The following is a 12,079-nucleotide window of genomic DNA, read 5'->3' as shown; positions in this document are numbered from 1 at the left end:
TTTAAAAAAAAAAAAAAAAAAAGTGAAAACTACTGAAATTCTGTGTGTGTTCGAGCAAAAAAAAAAAAAAAATCTTCCATCGCCCTTCAAAGTGAACTGGTCATGCTTCAGAGTTTACAGAAATCAAGAAACTTCAAGAAATATTTGAGGGCTTTATACACTCCATAAAATATGGGACACTTGACCTAATCAGGATGCCTTCTTTGCTTCACTACCAACCTACCTAAAAGGCTCAAACCAGTTTCTTCAATAATAATTGCATTTAATCAGGGAGCACAGTTTTAGACATTCCCCATTACATGGTCAAGTGAAATGATCCATTGATGACATTTGCTGTTCACTTTCTTACATGTACCAGAGATTTCATAAAACTAGGTTTTTAAGGGTAGGAAATTGGCTTATTGTAGGTAATTTATGCTGTTCACAATCTTTTAGAATTCATGTACAAGGCAGAAATACGGATTTGTGTGTGTGTGTTCCTGTCTATTCTAGGACTGAAGGTCAGCACCTTCCGCACAGTGGAATGAATACCTGAATGGATGAATGAGTGAACAATCAAAGGATAACAAAGACCACAGTCACCAATTAAAAGTCCAATCAAACTCAGTTTCAGCTGCTTATATGACAAAGAATTGAAACATTTCTTTTTCATTCTTTCAATTTGGAAGTAACAACTTGATAGGCTTCCAGAATAATAGATTTTTAGGGTTTCCATACTGCTCTTGTTTAACACTGAGCCATTCAAGTGGGACCAGTAGCATTCTTTCTTTTAATACTCGAAGTCTCAGTCCTTGAAGGAAGCTGGAAAAATCAAGGCCTGGCTCTTAGCCAGGTGCAGAGGCGATTAGGCCCAAAGATAAGGCACAGGAAATGATTTAAGCCTTGAACACTCATCAGAGGGAGTTAACTGAAATGAAATCTTTTCTAATTTCATTCTGAAGATTTCTGCATTCTGGTAGGTTAAAGCATCATTGGATACACCTTTGTGTCTAGGACGTCTCTTTCCAAGCAACCTTCTTGAATTCTTTCCTAGGGATTTTGAGGCACCCAGTTTTAAAACTGTTTGATTTGACCCTGTAAACTTTATACTGGAAATTAGCTGTCTTAAAGAACACCTGTCTTCCAAAAGAAAGATCTTTCGTCACAAATGAGGATCATGAATTGGCTCAATGAAGAAATAAATATTTTTTTATCTGTAAATAATTAGATGGTATAAAAATCAAAAATGCATAATCAAAGGTGACATTTTCAGTTTGGCTTATTTTGTAGCCATAGAAAGGATCAAGCAAGTTATAACCTTGGGGTAGGGGATATTATTTGTATCATTCAGTAAATATGGTGCTCTTCATGGCCTAATTAGGAGCTGTAAGCTGAGATTTCTGATGATCTTCCTTCATGTTTTACACCAGTAAGCATAGCAGAAAAACCTTTGAGAGGAGCCGTACATTCTGTTCTGGACATCATGAAGTATGAGTGTAAATACGCATGCACGAATCCAATTACATACACATAAGGGTTCAAGGGCACAAACAAAATTACTTACTTGTTAGGTTTTCTTTTTTATAATCTGAGGGGGAAAGGATAAAAATTTATTTTAAATGAACATCCAGATACCTAACATATTCTGTGAAAGAGTGCTAAGAAATGCAAATTTTCTTTCAGTTTTTCAATATACAACTGGAAAACATTCTTTGCATTCGAATGAGAAAGGATTGTGTCATTGAAATTAAACCAGCTGTTAGGGCCAACAACAGTTCCTTCCAAATGAAGTTCATTAAACAACAGGCAGAGATTCAGCTTTGTTTTGTGAGATCAGCATTTTCAACCATGTGGCTTATTTTTGCATGCTTAGAAATCTGCTTTGTTAGCTAAGAAGGGGGACTTTATTCTTTTATTCCACTCATCTGACATAATGTGAGGTTTCTTAGCCATTTCTCTGCACCTTCCAAAAAATGTTACAAGCTCTTGTAAGATCTCCTTACAAAAGAAGATCTTAAGCAGAGTTAAAAGTGCTCCTTAATTTCTTTTTGAACGAGTGAAATTAAACCCGAATGCTAACTTGGGCAATTAGGATAGATGGTAGGATTCTGCGATTAGGTATCTAAAATGGGCAGAACTCAAAAAATACATTAGAAATGCCTAGAAATATTGGGAGATTTAAGTTCACAACTTACTTTCTTCAGAATAGTAAATTTGTCTTAACCTCTAAAGTCTTGAGAGAATTCTGTTACCTAAATATGGCAGGCTGGTACAGGTCATGGGGTCCCAGTGCCTGCTGGGGAGCTTGTTGCAATCTGGCACGGAGAGCAGGTACGTCCCGGATCTGTAGAGTCCTCTGTGAGCCTTTTCTTCCATTTCCAGCCACTCTCTTGCACAGAAGAGCTCCTTCACTGCCAGGCAATATTCTCTAAAATATTTTATGAAGAACAAAACTTGATGAATCATAGCATGTTAAGGCCAAATTTGTGGCAGAGCCTAGATGCTGTATTTTCAAAACATCATCATAGTATATTGTCTGTTCTTGCAAAAATGTTTTTGAAGGGATCCTTTTATTGTAAATAATGTGAGACTTTATGAAAGATAGCATGTTATCCCTGAGATGAAATGCTATCTTGTTTTGTTTTTAAAGTGTGGTTAATGCTCCTGGGGGAAAAGAATTTTGAAGTTCAAAAGGTAACAGATTAGGAATTCCTAATATGCATTCTCTCAAATTCATATTAAAATAAATACAAAGGGACAGAAACAAGGTACATAGAGTTTAAAAAACGCACATAAATATAAGTCATAGATCATTGTCAATCAGTTTCTAGCCTGAGAGCTTTTCCTATAATTTCAGGGCTAATGGGCGGAGACTGAGGGGCACAGTTGGCACGTCTGCATACTTTGTCCACCAAAACAGGAGAGCACCACCTTCCTGGCAGGGTACAGGAGGGTATAGGGGTCCTTACCCACTCTAGCCTTGGGGAGAAGCTGCCTCCTATCCCATTGCTGCGTGTGCTTCCATCTGAGAAAGCCAGAGTAATTTAGTCTATTGAAATATGAAATGTTATGTTCATCTGTGTGTTTTATTACCAGTGAGAGGTTGAAGAAAGACTAGCTGGACTAATTAGAATTTTGTGCATGAATATTTGCTTAAGCTTATCCTATAGAAAATAAGATAGACTACATAGGAAAAAAAAACTGGTTAACTCCAAATTAAAATATTTGGAATTAAAAATAAAAGGAAATTAAAGATTATTAAAGAATTTGGAGATAATAACAATATTGCTCATTCAGTATCTAAAGGATTCAGAGAAGAGGAAATTGTGTGTGTGTGTGTGTGTATTGTGACATATATATGTCACAATGGTGTCTTTTTTAAAATACTCTTGCCTACACTCCCACTTTTCTGGGCAACCACCTGTCAATATGGACCAACTGAACATGTGTGGAATGAAAGGGCTGTGCTTATGAATGTGTGGGACACAATGTCATAAGAACAACAATAGGATTTAGAATTCTTTATGTGTCTGTAATGGAAGAGAGAGCAGTGGGACTTTCAAGGCTTCTGAGAACTTGAAGAACCAGAAGAGCATTGCTTAGCTTGCTTCTTGCTATGCCTGGGTCCTACCCTTGGGTCACACAAACACAACTTTTTGCATTCAGACAGCACTGTTAAACTGTGCAAAAATAATCTATTGCAGGTGAAAAAAATTCTGTAGCCCACATTTTGTGGAGAAAACAAATACCCTGGAAAGTTATTTTTTTACTCTAAACAGAAGAACACATGAGAAAAATTTTTGTTTGTTTTGCTTTGTTTTCATTGACATGCATTAAAGATGACCGCTTTAGAAAAGTTCTTCCAGGGAAAAAATCAGGATGAAATGGAAAATAACTAAAAACTAAATTAACTTGAACATAGTAGCAGCTGAAGAAAATAAAGACCACAAAGAAGTGAAAGGAACACAAAAGGACTTAGAATTGTCATTAAAAACCATAAAGAAATGGCACTGCAAGACATTGGACAAACAACAGGAAAACTTGACAAGTCTGAACTGAATGCAGACAGAAAGAAGGAAGGGTGAAAATGTGTGAGGAGACAGCTGAGAGGGAAGAGCCGGCAAGAGATCCAGAATATAGATAATGTTTCCCAATAAGAAAACTAAAGCACATTGCACGTAAAAAATGGAAAATACTCAAAGATATACTAAAAGAAAACATTCTTAGGACAAAAAAGAATGTAAACCTGATAATTAAGTCACATTATCCATTATTTTTGTATTACTGATAGGAAAGAAAATAATGAAAAGAGAATTACTCCCAGATGAATTTTACAAATATTTTGAAGCTCAAAGATGAAAAATAATCCTCCTACTATTTGGCAAGAAAATAATATTCCCTCCAAAGGAACAAAATTCAGGATTGCCTTATATGTTCTTCATTACAACACAGCCAGAAAACAATTAGAGTGCATAAGATTTTCAGGAAAGTGTAATGTAACGCAAGGCTTAAATAGAAATGCGCACACACACACACACACACAAGATTATGGTAAAAAGTTTTTTGCATGTAATCTAAAAAACACCTACTCTGGCTGAACAAGAGATGAATCAAAATTGAGAATTTAAGGGGCGCCTGGGTGGCACAGCGGTTAAGCGTCTGCCTTCGGCTCAGGGCGTGATCTCGGCGTTATGGGATCGAGCCCCACATCAGGCTCTTCGGCTATGAGCCTGCTTCTTCCTCTCCCACTCCCCCTGCTTGTGTTCCCTCTCTCGCTGGCTGTCTCTATCTCTGTCGAATAAATAAATAAAATCTTAAAAAAAAAAATTGAGAATTTAAGAAAAAGAAAGATTTTCTATGATATGAATGACAGTGAGTATAGGGAATAAGTAACAGAGATTTACACCAGGTAGTTGTATATATGATTATGTAATCAAATGTAAAAGCTAAAAATAATGGTCTAAAAATTTATCATTGGCAGATAAAATACAGTTGAATAATACTAACCTGGTTTACAATTCCAGATAAAATTTCAAAGATCAAGTGCGGAGTATTCAGTAAAATTATGCTTTAATTAATTAGGCCTACCTTTAATACCCTATTTTTAAAATCACAACTTTATCCACCATCCTTGGCACTCCTGATCTCCCCTAACCTGGTGCTCATTTTTTCTTTTCCTGTGATACAAAACACATCCTAAGGTAATATATAAGTTATTTATTTGTTATGTCTCTTGCTCATTGTTTTCTCTGGCTAGAATGTAAGCACAAACAAATGCCCTAGAATAGTGCTTAGAGACGAGTAGAAGTTCAATAAATATTTGTCAAATAAAAGAAATTCTTTGTCATTCATGGAAAGTTGCACAAATCATTTAATTACTATTTATGATTAGAAAAGCATGAGTATATGTGGAATTTAAGAAACAAAACAGATGAACATATGGGGGGATGAAAATGAGAGGAAAACAAACCATAAGAGACTCTTAAAGATAGAGAACAAACTCAGGGTTGATGGAGGGAAGGAGGTGGGGGATGGGCTAGATGGATGATGGGCATTAAGGAGGGCATTTATTACGATGAACCCTGAGTGTTGTATGTAAGTGATGAATCACTGAATTCTACTCCTGAAACCAAAAAGAAAAAAAAAGAAAGAAAGAAAGAAAGAAAAAAAGAGAGAAGAAAAGAAAACTATGAGTAATAGAATGCTTTTAAAAATCTCACGAATAATTAGAAATGCAAAATGGTTGAAGACCTTTGAACCACTAGGAAGGATAAGGCAAACAATAGCTCTAAGGAAAGGAATTTCTTTAAGTATACTACAATTGACTTAGAGATTTAGGAGATGATTAACTATGCTATCCTAATAAATGTGAAATCTCATTGAAAGGGATTTTTTTAATCTAAAAAAAGCAAAAAAGGTAAATTATTCTCAATCTTAAAAAGAAAATCTGAGGCTGTTACATGTAAGCTGGCCTAGGACACACATGTTGGAAAGTTAATAAATTTATTTTGTGCTAGCATATAAAGATACTATTCAATTTTAATTCTGATTGTTCCTCAAGAGATGCTTAGATATCATGCCTGATGAAAATATAATCTTCTTGGGTGAAGTAACAACAAGTTATATTCCTCTTACAGTTTCTCCAAACCCTCAAAATTTGCAGTGAATTGAGGAATAGAACATTCTATTTTAATGACCTCAAGGCCCTATGATTATTTCAATATTTAATTGTTGGCTTTATCAAAACAAAGGTGGAAATGTGCTGTTGGTAATTTTCATGTATTTTCTTCAGAAGAAAACAATATCCAGTTTCTAAAATATACCATGAGGACAGTTTATCCTGTAATCCTCTCTGTTTTGCAGATGAGAAAACTGAAGGTTGGCCAAGATTACGTGTATCTAGAAAGCAGTACAAACAATATTAAAACTTTGTCCTACTTGGCTCAAAAGCCAGTTCGATTCCTGTCTTTCCTACATAAGAAGTAAATAAAGGCAAGATAATTCTATCAAACATGGATTTATGAATTTCCATGTTTAAAGAGTATGGGGGTTATAAAGAAATAACTATTTATTACCACCACTCCTTGCCATGAGAAAGAATGTTAGTATTTAAATTAGAACATCGGGTGGAATGTGTTTTAAAATAATATACATGTTATAGAAAGTAATATTCTGAAATGCTCACCAAGATCTCATATTCATTGGCAAATAGTGCTGACACATTTGAAACGGACCTTTTCTCTTCTCTATTGTGGCTTGCTAATGAGGTCCACATTTGTGTGTTTTTTTTTATTTCATAGAAGGCTGGACTATTTATGAATAGGATAATGTGAACAATAACAAGTTGAATATTTTACCTTTTATGACATTTTCTAGAAGCTCAGAGCCCTTGTATTATAGGATGTCATCAGTGATTTACATGGTAGAAATTCTGTCCGATTAATTACTTTCTATTTTGGACAAAAGCCACCTTTTGCGTTTATCATAGCACATGATAGCTTCTTTTGAAAACTTCCTGTTTGCATTCAACAGAATTTTCCCACTTCTTTGTTTTTTTTTATCTTACCTGCAGATGGGTGTAGGAGTAGGCACTGCTCCAGGGCTGCAGCCTTGGAAGATGTGATTACACAGCAAAGCCTCGGCAGCCGGCCGGCAAAATGGGCTCACTGCTCTCAGTTCATTCCAGGCGGTGTGAACCAGTAGTTCTTGGACCTCCTCCGGGTCTGCATAGGAGTTGTTGAAGAAGACAAGAGCGTCTTTGGCCAGGACAGCATCACACACCTCCCCTCTGTACTGGGCGCAGTAACCTTTGTTATCTTTCTGTAGTTTACTGAAGGAAGAAATGAACAACGTTCTCCATCATATACTATTTCTTAGCATTCAGTCTGGGTGTTTTGTTTTTTTTCCCCTGACGTCCACCCCTGCATCACAGCAATAGGAGAAGATTGTTCTAGCAACTTGGCTGAAATGTTCTGTCTGAATACTGTCTTCCTTCCCAGCTATAATCCTACTACCTCCAGCTACGCCAGAGGCATCTTATGAGGGTCATATGTAATAATGCATGTGGAAGGCTTTGAGAACTACCAAAGACTGAATAGATTTGAGTGTTTTTATTATTTTACATTATAAATAGAATTTAACTACTGTTGGTTAGGGCGCTTCGTATGCTTCTTACAAATGGAGCCGATTTCAGCAAGTAAAGTGCATCTAAAAAAGCATATACATCGTGACAACTAACAAATGTTTTAGCATAACAGTTGTGGTGACCCAGCTTTGTGAACATAGTTTATGTGTTACAACAGTTAAGTCCCTGAGTTTTATAGAAGACATACATCTTTGTGACACCTCCTGTACCCAGATCCTCTCACTCACACATCTTCCCAGCATTTCATTAAAGACTAAAATGAAAGTCACTTAGGCAGGAGGAGGCTTGGGATCAGGCTCTCAAAGGAGCTAAGTAGATATTCAGCTTTGCTGTTTTCTCATTACATGACTTGGGGAAAGTCATCTGGTCACTCCGAGCCCCATGGGCCTAATCTATTGAGTGATGTAAGCAGTTTTTCTGAACTCAGATCGTGTGTTAATGGGTAATATATGAGGAAAAAAAAACTGTATACTGCTAGCACAAAAATAAGAGTAGAAGCTTATCTGCTGTAACAACTGAAGAGAATGAGAGGAAGAATGGAAAAATACTGCTGGTCTTCTCTGCACATACCCACTGCCCCCTAACAGAATGCTGGGAATTATAATAATAACTCCTGTGCTCACCTGACAGATATTTCCTGAGCACTTATTATGTGTATACACTGTGAGGGTCTCAACACATTCTTATGCCTTCCATCAGATCTCTGTTGTTAACAATGACAAAAAACTAAGTTGTGTTCTCATTTAGGTTGGTATACTTGTTGCGATTTCACAGTTCATTATCTTTATATAAAGGATTTTAAGGTAAGAGAATTAAATTGGAATTTGTGAGAAATTTTTAAATTGTTAAGAGAACCCATTTGAATCCAAACAATTGACACCTGAATTGGAGACCATGGCTGACTAATGTTCAAAGCAAATCTGTTAAGTGGCATATAGCTCATTTAGTTAAAACGATGAACTTCCAAGAAATACCATACTTGGAAATTATGTTCATAATATAGACTCTTCCTCTAATTCAGACTAGCCTTTTGCTAATTAGCCAACATGAATTTTATTACATTACTTGTAGTTTGTAGTTCGTTTTAAAACTTGGGCCAGGAAAGGTTGAGCAAAAACCCAGAGAAATAGCTTATGCCCCAGCCTCTTAGGGAAACCTGGTCTGTGATAACACTAAGAAAGTTCAAGAAAGGCAAGGATGCTGTACTTTAAAAAACTGAAGAATAATACCTAATAACCAGAAGTACTTCAAACTGGCTTACTAAATGGTCTCACATATTAGTATAATATCTTGGTATAAAGAGGGGATCGATAAAAGCAGGTGGGATTCTTTTTATTTTACACAAAAACCACATCACGTAAAAGTTAAATATTTCCCTGAGTGCCTCTGAGCTGAGAATTATTCATCCAGGTTCTGCTGTCACGTGTTAACCATCAACTGATTCTTTCTTTATTTTTCCGTATTTTTTAAATTAAAAAATATTCATGATTTTTCCTTTAATTATACAAGCAAAAAAAAAAACCCAGAAAAGGTACACAAAAGAAAAATTAATAAAAATAGCCTAAAAAATAAGGATTATTGACAATTAAATAATCTCTCTGTATGTCTGCTGCCTTTCTTCATAAAAACCCTAGAAAAATCTTTGGAAAAACCTTCATTCGCCTGATAGTACTGGGTCCTTTCTTCATAATGTAAAAGAAAAAAGAAAAAAAAAAAAGACAACAAAACAAACAAGCCAGAATAGGTTTTGAATAGAAATGAGATCTTGGTTTGTGATTTTGGTTCTTCTTTCTGCCAACTTGCAGAGAAGTAGCCTGTGGAAACCCTTTGTATGCTGGGGAAAGACATAAAATATAACATATATGGTTCTTATTAATTTTCTATGCCTCTGTGATGTTCCTAGGAGTATTAAAGACTTAGCTTTGGAAGTATATCTATGCTAAGTTCAGCTCTACAAGGTACAGGATATACAGGGCCAAGTACACATGTATTATATATACGCACACATATATATACGCATACACATATACATATGGAGATTGTCCATCACACTTTCAGAGCTTAAACAACTTCCTTTTCCTCGCCTCTTTTGCAGACTCATAAACCTCTAATTTTTCATAGTGATCAGATTATCAGAGGCAAGACGTGGAGGCATATGGGGCCATAGTCCCTCATCCTCCTAACCCTATCACTTAAAAAATTTAAAAGAAGCTCACAGCAAAAACTGGGGGACAAGATAAATGCAAAGAATTTCCATTGGTGTCTTCTATCTTTTGCAAGTGAACTGTCCAACTGATGTTGGGTTCCTCTGCTCTTAGCTCTTGGAACTGCCAATGGAACAGCACCAGAAGCAGCTGGTCCTCTTGGTCCTTCAGACAGTGGGGCACAGGTCACAGGGATCTATTCACAGAATACTGGTTATTTTGGAACGGTCTGCCGGACAGGCTCCAAAAAAGCTAGTGCATAATGCACATGGAGCCAGTCCCTCCCATGCCTCCCAACACATGAAACCTGGCTGACCTCCCTTTCTGTAAAATGTTTCTTCTTAGCGGCAATGATGGATATATGGTCTCAAGTCCCTCCCTTAACTTATAACAGACAACTCTTCTTGGTCAAATCGAATATTTAAAGGATTCTCACTACAGTTTTTACTCTTCTCTCTGCTTCAACAGATATGAACCACATCCAGTAGAGCATTTTTCAATGTTTTGCAAATTGCATTTTGCAATTTCTATGAGGGGGACCTCGATTCCCTTTGAACACATAGTTCTTTGTCCAAGGGCGTATCCAGATGACCAGCTGAGGCTGGTTTGGGTTAAAGCAGTCCCATGCCTCCAGTGGAAACTCGCACAGGTTTTCCCACCCTCCTTAGGGGTGGCACACCTGAGAGCTCTACCTGTTGTCTGGCACAGTACTTCCTCCTCAACCATGGTTTCGCTTTCCCTGGTTTCAGTCGCCCTTGGTCAACCACGATCCAGAGGCAAATGCTCCTCCGACGCACCGTGGGAAGGTCACAGGAAGCCTCCCATTACGTCTTCACACCTGCATCACTCAGCCTCACTGTGTCTCATCTCGTAAGCATTTTCTCATCTCACATCATCACAAGAGGGGTGAGTACAGTACGATATTTTAAGAGACCACATTCATAACTTTGATTACAGTATATTGTTCTAGTTCTATTGTATTAGTACTGTTATTAATCTCTTCCTATGCCTAATTTATAAATTAAACTTTGTCATAGGTATATATATATATAGGAAAAAACCATAGTATCTGTAGAGTTCAGTACTATCCATGGTTTCAGGTGTCCGGTGGGGGTCTTGGAACATATCACCTGTGGATAAAGGGGAACTACTGTATAGACAGATCTTTCCTTATATAGCAATTGCCTACAGCCGCTGTACTTTCCCAGCAAGTGTGATGACGGGGTTCTGCACCACTTCCAGTCTCCAAAGCAAACTAAAATTGTTTTTATTCTTACACGCTTAGTGTCTTTGTATACGATTCATTCTCTAAGGCAGGGGTCAGCGGATATAATCCACAAGTCAAATTCCGCCCTCTGCCTGTCTTTATACTGCCTGTGAACTAAGAATGGTGTTTACATTTTTAAGCAATTGAAAAAAATCAAAAGAAGTGAAACTTATATGAAATTCAAATTTCAGTGTCTATAAGTAATGTTTTATTGGAACAGAGCCATGTTCAGCCATTTATGAATTGTCTGTGGATGCCTTTGCACTGCTATAGCAGAGCTGAAAAGTTGCAACAGAGCCTGCACATAAAAAGCCAAATATATTTAATATCTGGCCCTTTACAGAAAAAGGGTTTGCCAGCGCCTGCTCTAAGACAGATCAAATGTCATTTTTCTGAAATGTCAAACCAGGTGTCCTCAAGGACATGGTTTTCTCTGAAAAACACCTCTTGTATTTCTTCTGACTAAAATTAGTACCTAGTTTTTGTATAAAATAAAGATGTAAAAGATGATGTAAAGAAGAAAACATTTTTAATTTAAAAAAATTTGAAAATTATATTAGCCAAATATATAAACACTATATATTTTATGTATCTGTACATGTATCAGTTACGAACAGTATATATGTAAGTCTAATATATAGTTTTATATATACTATATTTAGTTATACACATAATATATATTTATATATACAGTATATTTAGAATTATTCTGTAAATGTATTTTTGTATTCTGCATTTTTATTTAGCATGATTATAATAAGCATTATTAATATAATTAATAATTAATAATATAATGAAACATTTGCCTGTGCTATTATATTTTTCAAAAGCATGGTTTTTATTTATTTATTTATATTTAAAGATTTTTTTTTTTTTTAATTTGAGAGAGAAAGAGTGAGAGAGAGCATGAGAGGGGAGAGGGTCAGAAGAAGAAGCAGACTCCCTGCTGAGCAGGGAGCCTGACATGGGACTCCATCCTGGGAC

General features: G+C 36.2%; 1 protein-coding gene and 1 long non-coding RNA gene across 5 annotated transcripts in view; one reads left to right on the top strand and one right to left on the bottom strand.

The window, feature by feature from the left end:
- Nucleotides 1-12,079, bottom strand: part of MUSK (muscle associated receptor tyrosine kinase) — an 88,627-nt gene that overhangs the window by 9,078 nt on the left and 67,470 nt on the right. For 2 of the 4 annotated variants that reach the window (XM_019796724.2, XM_034664249.1), the window contains 3 exons: nt 7,046-7,309; nt 2,232-2,407; nt 1,544-1,567 (listed from right to left, as the gene is read on the bottom strand). In XM_019796724.2, the coding sequence (XP_019652283.1) occupies nt 1,544-1,567; nt 2,232-2,407; nt 7,046-7,309 (464 nt within the window). The remainder of the gene's footprint in view (nt 1-1,543; nt 1,568-2,231; nt 2,408-7,045; nt 7,310-12,079) is intronic. The other 2 variants (XM_034664248.1, XM_034664250.1) reach the window with 1 other exon arrangement.
- LOC109489199 overlaps nt 1-12,079 on the top strand; it is a 70,983-nt gene that overhangs the window by 30,817 nt on the left and 28,087 nt on the right. The window contains exon 4 of the long non-coding RNA XR_002142154.2: nt 10,578-10,734. This is a non-coding gene — a long non-coding RNA (uncharacterized LOC109489199). The remainder of the gene's footprint in view (nt 1-10,577; nt 10,735-12,079) is intronic.

This window comes from Ailuropoda melanoleuca, chromosome 7 (assembly GCF_002007445.2).
Source record: "Ailuropoda melanoleuca isolate Jingjing chromosome 7, ASM200744v2, whole genome shotgun sequence".
NCBI classification, from domain to species: Eukaryota; Metazoa; Chordata; class Mammalia; order Carnivora; family Ursidae; genus Ailuropoda; species Ailuropoda melanoleuca.
The sequence above is the reverse complement of the archived record's forward strand: the minus strand, read 5'-3'. Positions and strand labels throughout refer to the sequence as shown.